The 21,257-nt window shown below is 39.5% G+C and overlaps 2 protein-coding genes across 15 annotated transcripts in view; both read left to right on the top strand.

Moving 5' to 3' along the window:
• LOC108669542 (centrosomal protein of 290 kDa) overlaps positions 1-16,214 on the top strand; it is a 124,802-nt gene extending 108,588 nt beyond the window's left edge. For 6 of the 14 annotated variants that reach the window (XM_047883307.1, XM_047883301.1, XM_047883297.1 and 3 more), the window contains 3 exons: positions 10,442-10,495; positions 12,354-12,444; positions 13,688-16,214. In XM_047883307.1, coding sequence (XP_047739263.1) covers positions 10,442-10,495; positions 12,354-12,444; positions 13,688-14,723 — 1,181 coding nt within the window. In that variant the 3' untranslated portion in view covers positions 14,724-16,214. Of the gene's footprint in view, positions 1-10,441; positions 10,497-12,353; positions 12,445-13,687 lie in introns of those variants that run through there. The other 8 variants (XM_047883308.1, XM_047883305.1, XM_047883310.1 and 5 more) reach the window with 6 other exon arrangements.
• Positions 16,215-19,472: 3,258 nt separating this feature from the next.
• LOC108669539 (pollen-specific leucine-rich repeat extensin-like protein 1) lies at positions 19,473-20,832 on the top strand. Its single transcript, XM_018156896.1, has 2 exons — positions 19,473-19,527; positions 20,012-20,832. The coding sequence occupies exons 1-2, from the start codon at positions 19,473-19,475 to the stop codon at positions 20,830-20,832; spliced, it is 876 nt and encodes a 291-aa protein (XP_018012385.1).
• Positions 20,833-21,257: the final 425 nt, after the last annotated feature.

Raw genomic sequence — 21,257 nt, 5'->3', positions numbered from 1 at the left:
ACGAAAAATCTTCCTCAAAAGCCGACGAGTCATTTGATTCATCTCTCGAAATCAATCAGGAACTTGATCGTAGGTTGGAAGAAATTACGCCCACAAAGAAAGCAGAGGAAGTTCCTGCCCGTGAAATTATTGTTAAAAAAACCACTTCAGTCCTATTTGAGGAGTCCACCGTGGTTGGAGTTCACGGTGCAATTGATTTAGAACATGAAGAAGATAGTTTACCGTCATCGCTTCTTGGCATCGTTAAAGACACCACCGGATTGATTCAAAAGGAAGTCACCAGTTTAAAGACAGACACCATAGATGCCTATGATGAAATACAAGAAGCTATTTCTGCAAAAGCGAAGAGTTCTGTCGAGATAGGGGAAGCTAATACTGTGAGCATTGTCCAAGAAATCGATGACACCGTACAAGCAGCGAAAGCCGTCACTTCGGCCGAAATTGTTAGCATTGAAGCTTCGGTTACTTCGTTGGAGAAGAAGGTCAAAAGTGGACTCGGAGTTGTGGGTGACGGACTTTCTGCGGTGGATGCTGTGATATCTGAACAAGAAAAATCTATTAAAGAAGACTACGAACGAAAAGCGGACGAGTCACTTGATGCAACTGAAACAATTGTTAAAGAAGTTCAATGTTTAAAAAATATCCTCGTTGAATCAACCGAGAGTTATGAAGTAAAGCCTATTGGAATTCACGGATCAATTGACGAAAACGCCGTCGAACAATCACCAAAGAGTAAGGGAAAACTTACTTCGTTCACAAAAGGAATAAAACAATCTATTTTCGGTGTCAAAAAAAGCACGGAAGAAGAGGCCAAAAGTACGCAGGGTAAAACTACTGCTCCCACATTCGATCCCCGCATTTCCGGTGAAGAAGCAGAATTGGTTCTCAAAAAGAAAATTGTCTCAATACAGGAAAAAACATCGAAGGTGGTGGAAAAAGTCACCCATGATGCTGAAGATGTTGTGAAGTCCACAGGTGAAGCCGTCTCCCAAGAGATTGAGGAAACTTCTTCAAAATTAAACAAAACCATTACAGAGTTGACGAATCAACTTGACCTAACTGCGGTTGATGTCATGAAGTCAGCAGTAACGAGTATCCATGGAACTATCGAAGACAACGATTCTGAAAGTGAATTCCAAGATCAATCTTCCGAGGCAAACTTGACCGGAAAAAAAGACACAAAATTTGCTGTAGATAAAAAATTCCTAGCTACGGTTTCCTCCGTTTCCGAAGTGAGCTCTGACATCGCAGCTAATTTGAATCAAGATGTGCCTAGTGTAACTGATCTCAGGCTGCATTTATCAACAGAAGCACTCGATTTTGAAATTACGCCTGTGGGCATCCATGGCACGATTGACGACGAAAAAACTGGAAGCACAACGGATGATAAAATAAGAATGAGCTCTATTGCAGATGGCATTGTGGACTTGACTGGCAAAATAGATCAAATCCCTGTCGGGATTCATGGGACTATCGATACAGAGAAAGAGAAAACTGGGATGGCCAGCTGTATTCCCGAGGGAACTAAACAAACTCTACCAATTGAACTCGGGGATGCCACAGCTTTAAAATCGGTAGTGGCTTCTGGACGGAAACTAGTTGAGTCCAAAATTGAGCATGGTCTTGATGTCGTGTCTGGGGAGGCGGTGTCGATCGTGACTCGAATTGAAAAGTGTCAGGATAGTGAAGAAGGTGAATTCGACCTTGGAGAACGAATTCTTGACATAGCAAGTGAAGCCGCAGCCTCTCCAGTAAGGCTTGAAAACCAACTTGAGAAAAAGTTTGATGATACAAGTTTTTCTCTAATAGGAATTCACGGAAGCATTGACGAAATCCCTGATGAGAGCCCTGCGAAAAGTAAGAGGAAGATATCTTCCTTAACGAAAGGTTTTAAAGATACAATTTTCGGGGGAAAGAAGAGTGTCGAAGATGCTGCTAAAGTTATTGAGAAAACGGCAACTGAAGCTGTTAGCGTTGCTCAATCAAAATTAGAAAATGCTGGAGATGAACTTTTAAAGAAAAAAACAGATGCAGAAAGTGCTACTAAGGAAACGATTACGACCGTAAAATCAGGACTCGATGTTCTTGGAGAAAAAATGCAATCTAATCTTCAGAAAGATGTTGAATCGATTCGGAAAGATATGGACGAGTCGATAGAAAAAACAACCCGTGGAGTAATAGACGCTAAAGATGCTGCTGAGAAACAAATCTTTGAGAAAACCGACGAATCAATTATTCAAATCAAAGGTCCGTTGTCCAGAGCTGCTGAAGAAATAGATTGTTCTCCTATAATTGGGATTCATGGCGCCATAGATATCCATGAACAAAAGAGCTTCTCGAGTTCAGTTTCAGAAAGGATAAAAAAAGTACCCAATGTTGTTAAAAACGAATTCGCTGCTGCAAAGAAACACACGAGTGATGTTCTCAAAATTACTGATGAGAATTTGTCCGGTAAAATAAGTGAAATTTCACTTGCTGCCGAAGAAATAGCTGCAAATACCGAACAAGGTCTCATTAACACTAAGCGCACCACGGAAGACTTTGCGACCGAAAAAATGGAGTCAATGAAGTCAGCTATAAATAAAGAAACAAAAACGCTCGAAGGCAACATTGATATCGGTCTTGTCACAGCTCAAGACGAAGTAGCTTCGCTTGCTACGAATATTTCAAAAATGAGTGCATCATTCAAGGATAGTGTAGACCAAGGCGCTCAAAATGTTGAATTTGTTCAGAGTGAAATCTCACTCACGGCTACGAAACTCCGAGACCAACTTTTGGCTGAAAGCTCCGAGCTTCAAAGTTTCAATGTTGGTATTCATGGTTCGATCGATGAGGTCACTGATACTGCAAGTGAATTTAAAGACAAGTTGAGCGCATTTTCGCTTAATATCAAGGAATCGACTGAAACTGTGAAAGATGATGTATTTGAATCGAAGAAAATGGTTGGAAATACCGTTCAGAGCGCTCATGATAAAGCTTCTTCCGTAATAGGCGATATTGTATCCTCCTCTGAGAAACTTACTCAATCGCTAAGCAAGAACATCCCTCAAAATATATCTGCCGTGGAAACAATGGTTTCTGAACAGAGAACTCAGGCAATAGACGTTCTGACGAAGTTAAGCGGTGAATTGAGTTCAGGTTTACAAGAAGAATTGAAGTCGACAATGGATGTTGCGTCCCAGGCGAAAAAAGATATTACACGCGCATCACTGCAGACGGTGGATTCAATGGAAGTAAAAATTACTGAAGCAGCCAAACCAGTCATTGAAACAATTTCAAGAACTTCCGTCCATCTTAAAGATCAACTGGATGCCACTGCCGACAGTTTTGCAACATCTGTCGTTGGTGTTCATGGAGCCATTGATATTCATGAAAAAGAGGCTGGGATTATCGACTCTATTACCGAGAAAATTGGAGAAGCTCCTGGTGCCTTCGTGAAAGAGGTCATAGGAGTAGAGAAGGCATTTCAAGATCTTGCTGAAGCTACGCAAGAAAAAGTTTCTGCTGCAGTTGATAAAATGTCTTTTGCTGCAGAGGAGCAGAAACAATCTGCCGCAAAAGATATTGGTGATAATGACTTTCTAGTAGAAAAAATCGCTACTCATGAATCTACCTTAGACACAAAGACACTAAAATTTGACAAAGAGATATCCGATACCTTTGATAAGTTTTCAGAGGCTAAAACCAAAATAGAAAAAGATATTCATGTCTCTGAAGAGGCTTTTATTGAAAGTAGCCTTGCTGCACAGTCTTACGTGAGAAAAGCCTGTGCTGAAGCTGAAATAACCAAAGAAGAAGAAACTACTAAAGTTGCAACTACCATCTTAACAGTGGAGAAATTAGCCTCTGACACAAAGAAAAGTGTTTTGGAAGATGTTCGACATGAGTACACTATTTTGGAAAGTAGCCTAGATGAGACATCTGAACGAGTTGATGAAACAATCCAACAAGCCAGACAATCGGTGACCGACTCAATCGCCACCGAATTGCAGTCCGCAGCTGAAATCACTGAAAAGAATATATCGGTCACAATTCAATCGGGTTATAAGAAGCTCTCTGAAATTTCAAAATCGGCCATTGAGTCGAGTGACGATAATAGGCGATCATACCAGCAAGAAAGTAAAGGCGCATTGGCAAGACCTGATTTAAAAGAAGGAATCGTGAGCGTGCAACAAAGGAGTCTAGAGCTGCATCGCGACCAGCACATGGAGTCTAGCATGACAGAAAGCATGGAAGAGTCGAGTGCTGCAGAGAGCACCCGCGCGTATGAATCCCGCATGCCCACAGAAGTATCAAAATCTGTGATAACCAATATCCAAGAATTAGACGAATCTTTACCGGAAAAGATTCTGGATGTGGTGATGCGCAAAAAGAAAGGTCCCCTAGAGGAGTTCAACCGCCGTTCCTGCACTGATGTTGACACCACTTCAAGTTCTGGAGAAAGTCATTATTACACCTCTGAGGGGACATCCGACAGTCGAAGTGGTAGTCGCCCCTGCTCATCTGATGTCGAAGCTCTGCTCTCTGCCACCACTGGGACAACTGGCACATCTGAATACGAGACCGCTTTGTCTTCTCAAGAACAATCACGCCGATCCCAACCGTCCTCGACCTCTACTGAATACCGAACTGCAGCAACTTCCATCGGCTCCCGAGATTCCATGAAGTCTCTCGATTCCGAAAGCTCTGGAAATTTAGGAAGCATTGAGCTCAGTGAAGCTTCTGAAACCCTTGTCCCATCTTCATTGGAGCTAGAAAGAGACATGGAATTGTTAGATCAGGAGCTGCTAGAAGAGGAGTTACGACGAAGTCAATACGGTCGACAAATAATTCCCCAACTCACTGTTCAATCTGAGACTCCTAAGACCGAAGACAGCCCAAGTTGTTTCGATATTGATTCTGACGAATTAGACGATTCTGAACTGAAAGACGATCCTGACGTGCAGTTCATCTCTTCGAAGATGAAACGTTCAGTGGAGATGACTTTCCATCCTGATCCTCAACCGTATATCGAAGGGTCCACTATTGAATTTGCTAAGTGCACGGCATCCATTAATGAATCAATTGCAACTGCTGAAGGATCGGTGCGACTTGCTAGTTCTTTGGAAGAAAGTACCATTTCCGAAGCCTCTGGCGTCACCATCCTTGAAGCCGGTGGTAGCCCAAGAGAAACTACCGAAATGATGACGGTATCTACAACTATTCATGAGCATGGATCTCCATCATCAGTTGTGACGTCCGAAAATTTGACATCGGTTACAATTTCCGCTACCTCCGTACCGTCGTTGGCAGGTGACGCATCAGCTTCCATGTGTACACAAGTGACATCTGAGACCAAAATCGAAAAAAAATCGAGCGATGAGTCGTTTTTTCGAGTTAAAGGACCCACTGAAGAGGATGAAGTAGCTGAATTGAATATGGTTACTAAATCACGGCCAGTTGATATTCCTCAAGTTGCGCATGCGGCTGAAGGAGCACCAACCGGCCCTACAGAGGGCCCTGACAGAGAATTGAGCGATGAATGTTTTGATACTGAAGCTGATCAGCAGTATGGCCAGAAACTAAGCCGAAAATTCTCCGATAGCTTGGAGCTACAGTTTCCAACTGATGACACGGATGGAACTTTGACGGTCGAAGAACCACATGAACGTCCGAAAACTCCTGAACCGGGATCAAAGTCTTCAGTTCGTCCTCCAAGAACTAGTCAAACGTCAACTGATGAAGCTGAGGATATGACCGAAGTCGATCAACGCTTTAGTGCGGTATTTTCAATGACTTACGAGGATAGATTTGACGAATCTGATGTTGGCGTACCAAATATTACCATAACAGCGGACGGCACTCCTCTCCCTCAACAAGGACCTGATTCTGGTAGAGAAAGCGACACTGCTGAATGTAGAGAATCTCTCGCCAGTTCACAATCATCAGTAACTTCGCCGAAATCTTCCACTACTGATTCTGAACGTGGGAGAGAATATTGCTTGGATTCCGGTCGCGAATTACCTGGATCATTCGAGATAGTTGGCTTTGAGGATATCGTCGATCTATCAGAGTTTGAGCAAACTATGTATCTGCACGAAGAGAGAGTTCGTGAAATGGCCATCATTCCAGAAGAAGGCGAAGAAAAGGCGTGTCAACTCGCTGGTCCAATGCTGCCGCACACAATCAAAGCAGTAAAGCTTGAAACAGCCAGTCACTCAAGCTCCGAGTCACATAGCCTTGAAAGCGAAGAACGAGCCGGACAATACGAATCTTCAATAGAAGAGCAAAGAAAATGGCTTGAAATGCAATTTGAAAAAGGACAAGATTCTCCTGGTCAAGAATATTCTCCCCCCAAGTTTATAGATCACGTTTATGCTGGCCCTCTAGAAGATATTGAGGAAGAAAGAGAAGACCTCGAGCGACGCGATTTGAATGCCTTGGCGAAAGCGGCATCGCTGTCTTCGACCCCTGAGTACGATGTGCTAGCTGGCAGAAAGTTCTTTACCCGCAGTGGAGATCACGACGATGTTTCTACCTGCTCACTTCAGGAATTTGAAAGACTGGAAAGAGAAATGGCTTTAGAAATTGCTGCTAGACGTTCCAGTTCTGGCTCTCAGGAGTCTTTGAATGGTAAACGGCCCAAAAGTAAAAACAGTCAAGGTGATGATGTCTCGGTTGCGTCATTGAGTTCACTAAAAGAGTTTGAAAATCTTGAAAAGCAATGTCTGTATGTGGAACAACTCGAAAAGAAAGCTATGGATGAGGCCGCAATGTTGTCCGAGATAGAAGAAGGTCATGAGAGCCAATTGTCAGAATCTGAGAGTTGTGGCACCATTTCCGATGATGACGAAAAATACGCTGATCGCATGTTTCAAATCGACGAAATAATTCGGCAGGCACAAGATAACGTAGAAAAGTTTGAAGGGGTCACCGCTAGCTACCAAGGAGTCCGATTAAAAGACATCGTGTGTGCAGATAGGTCAACAATTTCCAGTGATCGATCTCCCAGTATTGGTCCAGATCCAGATTCTCTTGAAGAAACGTGCAAGTCTCAGCCATCTTCGTTGGGCTTTACTGGTCGTAGGCTCGCTAGTCAAGATTCACTCGATAAGTTTAAGACTGATCGCATGACTGCTAGTGTCGACAGCTTAGAAATAAGCATTCCAAAAGATCTCATGAAAACTAGTGTAGATTCTTTAGATACTCGTAAGAAACTGGATGGCATGGCCGTCTCGACTGACTCGATAGATCCGAGTCGTGTGGATGTTATGGCGACAAGCGTTGATAGCTTAGGTAAGGATGATTCGAGTGGCCGTGAGGGAGACATAAGTTCTGCAAGCGAAATGCTGTCTCGTCCAGGTGGAATGATGGAGTGGAGTACTGATTCCTTGGAACCTACGAGTTCTCTCGCTACCCACGCTACTTATCATGATAATGATTCTGTAATGTCGAGTTCTTTTGCTAGTGGCTGTTCAAATACGTTAATGGGTAGCACCGATGAGAGTGCTGTTGATCTTATGACAGCTTCAATGTACATTCCAGAGGGTGAATTGCCCGGCGAGGAAACGCTAGAACATTTCACTCGAATGATGATGTCTGGAGAAGTGCTGACCTCCGAAACCGTTGCTCCATCTGCCGAAGCCGGATTTTCTCGTACCATTTCTCGATCCGTAGCCATGCCCCCTGAAATTCGAGAGGTAAAATTTAGTGGCAAAGATGCTAAACAGATAATGGAAGAGTACATACAGAAGTTTGACGAAGGAGAACATGTCACCGAGGAAGAAAAAGTGGATGATATGGGAAATGTGCACATCCAGAGGGTCGTGGAGAGACGTTTGATCGTGGCTCCCGAGGACACCGAAGAGTTAGGATTCAAATTATCTGAACCAAGTACAGAGGAAACTGTCACTCGGGACAAGTTCGGTAACGTCACCCGCGTTATTAAAAGGACTGTTGTGTCGACTCACACCGTCGAAATAGATCTCGATACTGGCGAACCTATTCTGCGGGACGACTTGGAAGGTCTATCCGCGGACATGGATACGTTCGAAGTTCAAGATTCCGAACTCGCCTCAGGTTCCGTGGTGCAACAGGCATTCGCGCCTCCACAATCTATTGTGCGCAAAAAATCAGCCACTACCGAAGATCCGACCATTCATAGTGGTAGTATATCATCCGTTTCCTCGACTACCACCAAAATTATCACCAAAACCGCGATGGAACCAAGCGATGTCTCAGGTACTCGGATTGCTCTGGTCCGCACGTACCTTATTTCCATGCGTCTACGCTTCTTGTCGTTTGCTGTGCACTTGTTCACGCGGCAAGCTTTCTTTAGCTAGCCTGTGCACTCGCTACTCGTATCCCACCCTGTCTTTGACATTATTTTCCGTCTTTATTTCACTTATTTTTTCAATATTATCTTATCAATATTATGAAACTCTGAATTTCTTTTGCTTCCACGAGTATTTAAATTTTTTCGGTTTATTTTGTCAAATTTTCTCTCTAATCGACTATAAATTTTGTTTCCTGTTACTCATTTCTTATTCAATACTGCTTGTACTCTTGTAGAAGTTCCAAAATCATCTCTTCATTTGGCCATTCCTCAATTAAAGAAGATCAATCATTGCTTTAGTTGGGAAGAAAATCTTCTTGGTCGAATTTTTCTGTTTACTTTAGTTTTATAAATTGCTTTGATTTCGCCATTGTCTTCATCTCAATCATGAAAGCACTCGTTTTCACGATTCTTAGACACACATTCATTTCTTGGGTCGATTACACGAAAATGCATGAAAGAACTTAACGACCTTTGCTGCACTTTCGCCAATCAACCTGGATGTTGATATCAATTATTGCATGATGCATCCCTATTGATATATGATGCACCCTATACTTGCTATTCGTCGGAATATTTATAGCATGCATATATCGTAATGTAGCGTGTAGAATTACGATATGTATATGTAGCGTGTAGCCTAAAGAAATGCATGATGAAGTTCGTGTGCGTAAATTCGTTACGTTAGCTGCTATTGAATGTGCATGTGATCTTGACTTCCGTGTAATATTGGTGTGTTCAACTTTCGTACTTCGCCAAATAATTTAACTTGCGGCCTGGCAACGTTAATTATATGGTGGACTTTTCAAATTATGCTGAAAATACGATGTTGAATTCAATTGCCACCTCGTTAATGATGCTGTGGCTCGGAAAACCTTAAACTATTTTCTGTGTTTTAACGTCTGCAAATAATTCGAAATAGCAACCGTTCGGCCGTATGTGGTAAGATTTTTTTTTGTGTGTGCTAAATGTGTGGAACATTTTAAGTTCATTGACTTAATACTCGTAATCTTAACAAATCTCTTAATAAAACCACTGAACTTTCCTTTAACTGAAAATTGTATTTCTCTATGCCATGCTGGTTTTTAAATTATAGCGCGACACTTTTTTTTCTTGGTATATCAATTAGCTTTTTTATTGCTGTCCAAAATCTTAAAATTTATTTTATATTCTCATCTTGCTTTCAACGAGGGTAACTTGTTTAAATTTGAACGCAGTTAAATTTTTTTCCGTTGAATTTGCTAACCGAAAATTCTATTCAGCATTAATATCAATTCAGGATCAAGGATCACTCCTTTCTACGTTTCAGGTTGCTGGGTGTCTTAGCTGTTTTATTTTTATTATTACTACGTATTAATATTTTATTTCCAGGCACAGCGACTAAAATGTTGTTCTATCGATGTCGTCATTCATTATTTCAGATTCGGCTTCACAAGGAGTCTCTTACAAAGTTGACTGATAGAATCAGAACAGAAATTTTACTGATTACATAAAGGAAATTATCCGGTTATCTATTTTTTTAAAGCAATTATTGATTCCAAGCAATTTTATGATTTTATTTATTTTTAAAATACTTTTCAACAGACTAGTCCTCATGATGATACGAATAAATGTTGGTAAAATAATCTATTATTCAGAACGTTGCTGCAGTTACCTTGCGGGCTGATGACTTGGATGGGAATCATGGTGTATTAATATTAGGTATAACAATTATATTTATACAGGTTGGAATTAGATTACATTTATAAATTAGGAGCTTGGGAAATGCGTTACTTTCTCATAAACCATAAACTGTCTAATCTTACGACCTCGAAAAATGACGCACGAAAGTAACAAAAATCTCAAAAAACTTTAAATTTGAATTTTTTTGTTCGTGCTATTACATGTTCTCAGTAGTGCCACTATTATTGTAGCTTATCATTTGACGTGGATGCTATTCGTTCCTGCAATTCATTTTTATCATTTTTATCATTTGTACGCAAGATTTTCTGTTGACTTCTTCTATTATATTCTGTTTTATTTTTAGTTGAATCATAATTTGTATAATTTTAGCAAACTTTTATCATTCATTAATTTATTTTTTGTGTATCACTTCATGTTTTCTTATTTTTATTATTTGCGTAACAGACATCGAAGGCGCACCTACGAGCGCCACGACCAGTAAGAAGAAAACAAAAAAGAGTGAGAGTTATTATTTTTTTTCTAATCTCATTTTTATTTTTACTTTTTTTTTGTGGGTGCGTTTTAAACTTTTTTTATCGAAGATATTATTATCTTCAATTGTTTACATGTTTGAGTTTACGTTTTTATTGTGCTTTATTCTTTCTTATTTATTTTTTTTTGTGTGCGTTTTAAACTTTTTTCAGCGAAGAGATTATTATTTTCAATTGTTTACTTGTTTGAGTTTACGATTTATTGCGCTTTATTCTTTCTGATTTATCTGTGTCTCTTAATACGTTGACTACGAAGTGGTACATATGCGTACCACGAAATGTATTTCTCCAGGACGTAGTGGTACATAATTCAGGTTGCCTAAAATCGGCCAAATCCGAGAACAAAAAAGGCCAAAAAAGGCCGATAATTCAATGTATACTAGTTTATTGTAGGTTCCGCTATAAAAATTCCATTTATTTTCTTTTTGCAGTATTTAAAATTTAATTAGGAAGTACCCCTATCATAAATTTTAGCCGGCCAACGCTATTGAGAAAAACTAAATCACGGAATTAGTCCGGAAAAAATTACCGTCTGGCAAAACTGTTTAAAAACGGTACTAAAAATGAAATAATAGTACAAGATGATGCAATCATAGTCAACGTGTTAACTTTCTTCATTCATGATTTTGAATTTCACGTTACAAATATTTTCTGCGAGTTTTCTTTGAATATTTTTGCTTTGCAATACAGACAGACGCATCTTCAATGAGGATATTTAATATTGATGAAGAAAACATACAGGTTTAATAGGTCGAGTTAATAAAATTTGTCTCACGTTGCGAACCTATTAATCATTTAGAGATGAATTTCATTCAATAATCATTTTATGATAAGTAAAACCTGAAAGATCCAATCATTTTAAAGTTAAAATACTATTTTGCGCTGCATTTTACGAGATATGCTCTCAGTTTGGAGGCAAGGTTTTAATTTAAAAATTTTTTAAAAATTAAAGTCTCACAAATTACTTACTGGCCGCTGGCCAAAATAAGTATCCTGAGTTAGTAGGTTAACAACACAATAAATTTCCACTTTCAATTGTATGTTAGTGCTATCATCTAAACGATGTCAACTAGAAGTTTATGGTTAAAAATGTAGGCAGCTCAGGTTTTCATTTACAATTTATGAATATCCCCGATCAAGTGCTCATGGTACGTGATTAAGTGGCGGTTTCAAATGACACACTAATTAGATTTCATTATTAACCAGATTTGTTTAGGTAATTTGGATTTGAGTTCAGGCACAGTTTATTATTCCTAATAGGCTTTGTGAAAATGCATATACCACACAAAATGCACAGATGAAGTCGATGAGTATTTTACTATAACAGATTTCGTAATAGATAGTTTAGCGCAGTAACACATAATCCAGTCTTCACTAGCATTCAGAACTTTCAACAGATTTTTAAACCGTTTATATTAGTTATGTATTTGTTTTTGGATTTCTACAGTAAGTGTTGCAAGTATAGACTATCATTCCTACCACTCATTTTTTCTGTTTCGTCTTTCTTTCCTATTCTTTTAATCATTTAATTTTCTTCTTACGTTATGTGCTCAAACCCCAATAATATTTTATTTATTTAGCTTGTGTGCGTTTTCAGTTTTGCTGTCATTGGCTGTTTTTTTTAGTTATTTTTATTAACTCTTTTACGCTTTTGTTGAATATTCTGTTTTATTCATGTGCTTGTGTTTTGTTTTGATTTGATTTTTTATTTTTTTATTTATTTGATTTTTTTATTGGATTTTGTTTTTTAACATGTGATTTTGTTTTTGATTTGATTGAATTTTCTGTTTTATTTATGTGCTTGTGTTTTGTTTTGATTTTTGTAGATGCTGATAATTTGATGTTCTGCAATCCCTACGCACAACTCCAGGATGATTATACGCACGAGCCCGACTGGGATGACAGTCTACTGACAGGGTAGGGGTGGCAGTGTGGCAGGGTAGGGGTGGCAGTGTGGCAGGGTAGGGGTGGCAGTGTGGCAAGGTAGAGGTGGCATGGTTGGAGACAGACGAAAACATGTTATATATTTATTACATTTATCTCGACCGGCTAAGAAATAGAGATTGATATCAATGTTTAGTAGTTAAGAACTAGCTGATAGTAAGATCCAAGGCGAAAGTCTAGGTCCTTATAATATACTTTTAAACTATAAACCCTAGTTAGTATTTGATTAGTTTCGAAATAAGTTTTAACATATAAAAGCATACGCGAAAAAATTATTGTTTACCTTTAAATTCGTATCAAAATCCGCTAACTGAAATCATGTCACTCATTTACACTCGGAATTTGAAGACACTTAAGTTTAGATTTTCAATGTTGATTCATTAATTTGAATTGGCAATGAAATTATTGTTGTACGACAATGCATGGTAAGTCCAAATTATATTTCGACTCGAAATTTTAATAGGCTGGTATGCTTGAAACATTCCAAAAAACCGGCATCACTATTTGAAAATTTCAAATATTAAACTATAAATTATCAGTATATTTTTCAAATGGCGAGGCTGCAAATGATGACCGATGTTTAATGCAGAATCAAATCTGTCTCCAATTTGTGTTGAAAGAAATATATTTAGATATATTATGGTTGTTGAATTCATCATAGAAAAGCTGCTTCATAAATGTGCATGCTTTTGTTGTGTAAATGATCTGATTTAAATACCGATGAAATTTTTACATGATTTAAATATCTGACAGCATGCACGATTTGATTAAAATTATTCACTCTTATCCCTCTTAGAATTCGTGTGCAAGTTACATTGTTGTCAGTTTTAATTTCAAGTAGACGTAAAAAACTTGCCTTCCACCCTAAAAATATAAATTTGATCCTCTGTACCCCAACACGTCAGCTTGTATCAAAACACGATCTAGATAAATGTTTTTAAAATATTTGTTTCATCTTTGTTGCGATATACGCGGCTATTTTCATCTGCTTTCATTAAATTAGCTTGCAGTGACACTATGCTTTCAATTTAGTATACTGCGATGTTTGAAAATGTAGCTTCTACTTTATACAGTAAAATTGATATCTGCGCATGCAGATGTATTTGTAGATAGGAAGAGCAGCAACCGATATGCTTTGTAGTATCTATGTCTTTTCTACCTATTTTCTATTTGTCGATTTCCTTTTATATATCTAACAAATTTTTCGTTTGTGCAGAAGGCAAGAAAGAGAACAAGTAGGCGATGACGGGCGCGAGTCTCCAACATCCGATTCCGAAGAAGAGGTAGAAGGTGTTGAAGAGGTAGATGGTGACGAAGAGGTAGAAGGTGTCGAAGAGGTAGATGGTGTCGAAGAGGTAGAAGGTGTCGAAGAGGTAGAAGGTGTCGAAGAGGTAGAAGGTGTCGAAGAGCTAGAAGGTGTCGAAGAGCTAGAAGGTGTCGAAAGGGTAGAAGGTGACGAAGAGGTAGAAGGTGACGAAAAAGTAGAAGATGATGAAGAAAAACATGATCATAGTCTATCTGAGTGTGTAGAAGAGTCTTTGTCGCATCAGCTTTCGTCCGACGAGGATGTATCCGAAAATCCATTTGCACTCGACACCGACGTCGACCTTCAATCCGATAACGATTTTGTTGTGATAGAAAACGCGGCAGCTATTGACGTAGGAGATGAAGATATTGTTGTTGTGAATCCCGCAGCTGTTTCGGTTGAAGAAGATCCTGCTTTGGTAGAAAAAAACACGGCTGATTTCGGGCTTGAAACTGACGCTTCGCTAGTAGAACACGCGCATGATTTCATTGTAGAATACGATGACGACTCAGAAGGAACTGCCGATGATGAAAGAAATGTACAGAGGATTGTACATTTCGCGGATAATGTTGCTGAAATACCGGCTGTTTCCGTGTCTGATGATTGCGACTACAGTTACCATTCTGATGATGATGATGATGATGAGGATGAGGATAAAAAGTCATCTGACAAGGCTGAGGGCACATTTCTAGATGATGTCGAAGAAATAGAATCATTCAAAATCAGTGATAGAGAAGGGATGGAAAGATCCCCGGACCTCATAAGTCAAGATTCAAGCCACGAAAACATGCCCGAACGAGCAAAAAATGATGTCGAAATAACGACCGGAGCAGTGAATGTTCTAGACAAGCCTAGCGTTGATAATTGCTTTTCATTTGTAGAAAAAGTTTCCGAGTCAAAATTAGAAGAATCAACTGAAGGTGGAGCGACCAACATGAAAAATTAGGCTTGCATTACAATATTTTTCGTCTTAAAAAATGACGCTATTTCAGAATTTAGGAATTTGCAAGCAAGCGCTCTGCACGCGATCAAAATATTCAAAAGATTTTATGGTGTTTTAATGAGAGATTAAATTTAATTAATTTTATCTTATTTTTGGCACCGTATTATAGGAGTATCCCTTGTTAAGTGTATAAAATTGGTGCGCGATAATTAACTGTGTAATTGGGTGAGATTTTTCCTTTTATAGATAATTCGATTAATTATATTTATTAGAGGCAAATTGGGCATGGCAGGCGATTGTGTAATATAATCTATTCACTTCTAAGTATCTATATGAAAGCTGCCTGAACTTATAATATCGCTATGTAGTATGTGTAGATCGTTTGATCATGAGCAGAATTTCTACCATACAAGATAGTTCGAATAACTGCACTTGCTGTTCATTTGGAGGTTTAGGTTATAATAATGTTAGCTCTATTTCTAGTATTGCTAGTTACGCTAGACTATCGTTTCACGCTCTAGCATAATATCGCTGTACGCACTCGTCTGAAATTTTGAACATTTTCTTCTTTGAGCGTTCAAAATAAAACAGAAAGTGTCTTCTAAGGTTTAGATGTAAGTACCATTAATTGGTTAGAATATCTGTCAATTATCGATGAATTTGACTTAAATTACTTGTCTGAAGAGGAAACCTGTGAAGGAGAATAATTTAACCGTATATTAGCTTTATTGTATTGAATGTGCTTACCGAGATGTTATCGCTTCCATCTTGGCCGATTTATCCGTAGTCATTTCACTGGTAGCTTCTATCTTGTCTAAAGTAACCCTACACTGCGTGTATATAATACGAGGATAAAAATACTAGTAGGTTTCATGTCCTTGTTCTGCATTGCCATCTTTACCGCTCTTCATTTTCTATATATTCAAATTTATACACAATCTCCTTGTGCTTGCTCAGATTACATTTTACATTTACTACCGCAATCGTGGCCTAGACCGTCACTTATGTCCTATTTACACCTTTCTTCGTTACCTTATTATTGATGAACCTGAGTCTTATAAATATTTTTTTCCTATCTGAATAGGTTTTTTCCCTGGGCAACACGTATTTGTTTTAGCGCAACTTTATCAGGATAACTTTTCATTTTCTTTCATAATTACAACATTTTAGGCGTTACAAAGGAAACAACTATGTCGATAGTTGAATGAATATACTATGTTCAACGGAACTAACATTTGAATGTAACTACAATTATTGATGGTAATTCGGATGACTTCGTAGCACACATTGTCCTTTTCTCGCTTTTCACACCAGTTTTATTCTATCTTATTTTGATTTATTAAAATATTGGATGTTTCAACGTTATTTACCTAACAACAAGCCTTATGATTAAAAGGATAATTATATATTGCTTTGCCTCCACACAATTTTCAACCTTTGTTCAAATCTCTTGTCACTCGGCATCGTTTCGAATAAATGCTTTCCGTGACCTAGCGAGTGCCTTTCATTTTCCTTTCTCGCTCAAATTTCTTTAATGTTGCAAGTAGCCTAAAGTACTGGCATTTCATATGAGCCCCAAATTTCATTTTAGCATAAATTATTTGAGTAAGTTTTACCCTGTTGTCGAATTTAGGTAGAAGGAATCTGAAGTTTCCCGACAGGTTGAATTTTTAGGACTTTAGTGCATCTCTGAAACGACGTAAAAATTCTCGAAGGACTTCTTCGATTTCGTACAATTCTAGAATGTTCTAGAAAATTATAAATAATCTTGATCGAGTAATGTGTGGAATACGCAAGAATATTCTAGAATGTTCTAGAACTTTCTAGAAAATTATGAATAATCTTGATCGAGTAATGTGGGGAATATGCAAGAATATTCTAGAATGTTCTAGAACTTTCTAGAAAATTATAAATAATATTGATCGAGTAATGTGTGGAATATGCAAGAATATTCTAGAATGTTCTAGAACTTTCTAGAAGATTATCAATGATCTAGAAGATTCCATTTGCTACTGTACAATTCTATTATGCCTGAAGATTAATCGAATAATGTGTGGAATATGTAAGAATAATCTAGAATGTTCTAGAACATTACAAATGTTGTATAACGCCTAACTGCAGAAAAAAAACGTTCTAGTCAGCCGACGTAGGCTCTGAAAGTGAATTACATACGAGACCCCACACATCTATAAGATAACGATCATTGTCGGATAGATCAGACAACATTTTGAACGTTCGTTGAGGCTTCCAAAAGCTACAATTATAATTTCAGAATTCTACAATTCCCGACGCTTGTGAGAAAAATACCAAAGTGCCGAGTTCACATAAGACCGACTTGCGTAAAGAAGTTACTGACCGCCCAGTTCATGTCATTCATGATTTACGATTGACGGTATGAATAAATATATTGAAACAATCTGTAAATATTCGCCATTTATCGAAGTTCTTACACTATACTTTAGCATTTATATAGACGCTGGGTCCTGCCCTTTAAGTAGGGTATTTTCATTGGTAAAGGTCGTTAAATAATTAATTTGAAAGCATTAATATCTTTAATTAACATACAGCTTTATAAATGTTTAGGTAGTTACGTATGGCTTTTTACGAAATTATATTTCTGGGTGCTGACGGAGAATACTTCTTGAAAATGCAGAAAAGAGAAAAAGTTAACATTAAAACGTTATAGTTTCCAAGTGACACGAGAAAATCTTGATTGAGTTACCCAAGATGCCCTGCAGAAAGCCGAGAACAATGTCCAATCACGCTCTTGGCTGCAACATCAACTGCTGTTTCGCAAGTTATAAAGTACACATTTCCTATCATTTACATCACAGTTTAAAAAAAATTGTTCGAGAATACAATAAATACCTAGAAAATGTTAACAAGCTACAACCCATCAAACAGCTATGGAATATCTGTTAAAAATATATTTTATACCATACGCAATAGCGGAAGTCATTCAAATAAATATTAATAATAAATAATTGTAATAATAAACGGGTGTCCACAAATAAGTATTATTACTCTATAGTAAATCCCTGCTACATTATTCGATCATCCGTTATTACGAGAAGTCTTAATGACTGTAGCATTCAACTAATGAACAATTTCATTGAAATGAAAGCTCGTCGTACCTATACATTTTTTGTAACCAAACGTCTCGGAATAATCCTGGAATGTCAAATTTGCACAAGTAAAACTGGATGGATTCATTTCAAGACTAAATCGCGGAAATCTATCGCAAGACGAATTACGTTTATTATCAATTAGTTTATCACGAATTATGCTTTGAGGACCCATGTAAATATATTTATAAATACGATAAAAAGCATATTCGGAAGTCGACGGTGGCACCTCCAGCATGCTCAGGACTAGTTCCGGCAAACGCCACAAATTTGGGAACACCGCGATGACTGATCCAACTTTTTACACCCGAACATTAGACTCCGTAAATAGTGATTATTGTTAATAACCAATCATACAACAGGACTTAATTAAGCACAGAAATAGATACATTGGAACTTAACTCTCTACCGCCAGACATGAGTAACCGGAGTAATATTGTCACGCGCCTACTTCCCAAAAAGGATACGTTCTAGTGAGCGCAAAATAACTTACACTGATGGTTGCCGCCACGTACGACAACTTTAAAATGTTCTCTGTTGCGTACAAACGTCCTCAGCTTGCTACACTCAATAGTTTACGTATAATTTGCCGCCACGTACGACAACTTTAAAATGTTCTCTGTTGCGTACAAACGTCCTCAGGTTGCTACACTCAATAGTTTACGTATAATTTAAGTTGAAAGTTATGTTCCCGGAGAGTGACATACGGCGGTAGAGGGTTGATCACAAAGATTCTCTGAACACTCGACACTGAACTCTGACACTCGCAAACTATCGTATGTACTTACGATGAAAACGGCAAACAGTATAAATACGTCACGGTAGCAGTAGTTTATAGAGCAAGAATTTAAAAGCAAAGAAATGCCAAGGAAATTCACCAAGTCGTCATTGAAAACGTTTCGTAGAACAGTTCGAACAGTTAAAGTAAATATGTTGAATGCAAGTACAATCAAGTACAAGTACATGATGAATTTATTCGGCGTTTTCCTCGCTTTCAAATTCTTTGTGCACTTGCTTTGTGAACAAAAATGCTTCGCGCCTAAATTCTTCGTAAATACAATGATGGTATAAGTAGTTGTTTGACTAAAGGTCACCATCTGTAGCTAGTACTACTGGCTTAGTTACATTGATCCCGAACTGAATTTTAATAGGAAAGCCGGGCTTGGAGGCTTGGCAACAGTCGCTCCGTTATTCATTCATCGACACTTTGTTGAAAAACTCCGACTGACGTTGGAAATGCGCTATTCGACCTGGTGACGAATCCGCTGGATCCGCATCTTGTATGAAATGTTCGTCGCACCAGCATCCCAGCTCCTTATGTCCGTCGGCCGGTAGCTGCTGTACGAGGACCCGACGGCAAAGGCCGGTGGTTTAAGTGACTCCGTTCGCCCGATCCTTTGATCTTTTGGTTCGAGCGTTGCGTGGCGGAGAAGCGCAGGCCACATGGTTTTTTTCCAGATTGGTCTGATAAATTACCTCAGGTTGACCCTCGATTACTCGTTCGAATGACAGTTCCCGGTTTCTCGATGTCCTCCGATGCTTGCCAGTTACAAATTATCTACAGCTCCAGCAGCTGTCCAGTAGATCATCGTTGGCATGGTAGATCATCTGGTAGGTGCCCGGCAACATGGTTGGAACCCACCCTGGGTTCCCACCATGTTGCCGGGCACCTGCCAGACATGGCCAGTCACGGTCCAGTCAAATTTTATTTGATGCATTCCATGCCCATTCTAAACCATAGGCATGACACGGCTGGTGTGAATGCTTCTGAAAAAATGCATTAAAGAATATTGAACTTGACACAGCACATTAGTTGACCTTCACGTGGATTGGACTGGACCTGAAAGCACCTTGGTCGAACATTATCTTCAGGTATTCGAAGAGTTATCTTGACCTCATCGACCAAGAAACCACTTCATGCCCTGACCTGTTACGTCGAGCTTCGACAGTAGTTACGCGTTGCGATGGTCCAATACGTAGTCAATTCCATTGAATCGAACCCATGTTGTCACTGCTTCCTCAGACCGCATAGGCATCACTTCTGAGCGTTCATTTTGGCGTAGGCCAAATTAGCATCACAGGAGTAGGTGAAGAATATACTAATAGTTCACGATTCTTTATCGGAAATTTTTTGACGAATTTGTGAACAATTTAGTAAGTCTTCAGGATCTGCCACAAACTGCGACTCGAGAACCCCCATTCTTAAGTCCCCGCACACAACCCAAGTCCCCACGCACAACCCAAGACTCCGCGCACAACCCAAGTCTCCGCGCACAACCCAAGTCTCCGCGCACAACCCAAGTCCCCGCGCACAACCCAAGTCCCCGCGCACAACCCAAGTCCCCGCGCACAACCCAAGTCCCAGCACACAACCCAAGTCCCAGCACACAACCCAAGTCCCTGTCCCCGCACAACCCAAGTCCCCGCACAACCCAAGTCCCCGCTCAACCCAAGTCCCCGCTCAACCCAAGTCCCCGCTCAACCCAAGTCCCCGCTCCACCCAAGTCCCCGCTCAACCCAAGTCCCCGCTCAACCCAAGTCCCCGCTCAGCCCAAGTAACCCGCTCAACGCAAGGCCCCGCTAAACCCAAGTCCCAATACCAGGCCTCCAAATCCAGGCCAAAATCCAATACAAATCTCCAAAACCAAACCAAGTCCCGAGACCAGGTCTCCAAAACCAAACCAAGTCCCGAGACCAGGTCTCCAAAACCAAACCAAGTCCCGAGACCAGGTCTCCAAAACCAAGTCCCGAGACCAGGTCTCCAAAACCAAGTCCCGAGACCAGGTCTCCAAAACCAAGTCCCGAACCAAGTCCCGAGACCAGGTCTCCAAAACCAAACCAAGTCCCGAGACCAGGTCTCCAAAACCAAGTCCCGAGACCAGGTCTCCAAAACCAAGTCCCGAGACCAGGTCTCCAAAACCAAGTCCCGAGACCAGGTCTCCAAAACCAACCAGGTCTCGGGACTTGGTTGTAGCTCGAGTAGCTGAGGGTCAACCTGAGGTAATTTATCAGACCGATCTGGAAAAAAACCATGTGGCCTGCGCTTCTCCGCCACGCAACGCTCGAACCAAAAGATCAAAGGACCGGGCGAACGGAGTCACTTACCACCGGCCTTTGCCGTAGAGTCCTCGTATAGCAGCTACCGGCCGACGGACATAAGGAGTTGAAATGCTGGTGCGACGAACATAAAATATTTAGTTATTCATACGTAATAAATGTACGCAAAAGAATATTTTAGTAAACCATTAACATTACCGAGCTCTAAATCAACAATTCTTCAAAACTAACTAATTTATCTTACGGATGCATAGCTACTTCTATGTGTAATTCTAAGAATGGTAATTCATATATTACAGGTAGATACAGCCTCGTTAATTACTCAGTTTCAAATTATTGACAAAAAGTTTATTAA

The sequence above is a fragment of the Hyalella azteca genome, unplaced genomic scaffold (genome assembly GCF_000764305.2).
Source record: "Hyalella azteca isolate HAZT.00-mixed unplaced genomic scaffold, Hazt_2.0.2 contig12555, whole genome shotgun sequence".
In the NCBI taxonomy this organism is placed as follows: domain Eukaryota; kingdom Metazoa; phylum Arthropoda; class Malacostraca; order Amphipoda; family Hyalellidae; genus Hyalella; species Hyalella azteca.
The sequence above is the reverse complement of the archived record's forward strand: the minus strand, read 5'-3'. Positions and strand labels throughout refer to the sequence as shown.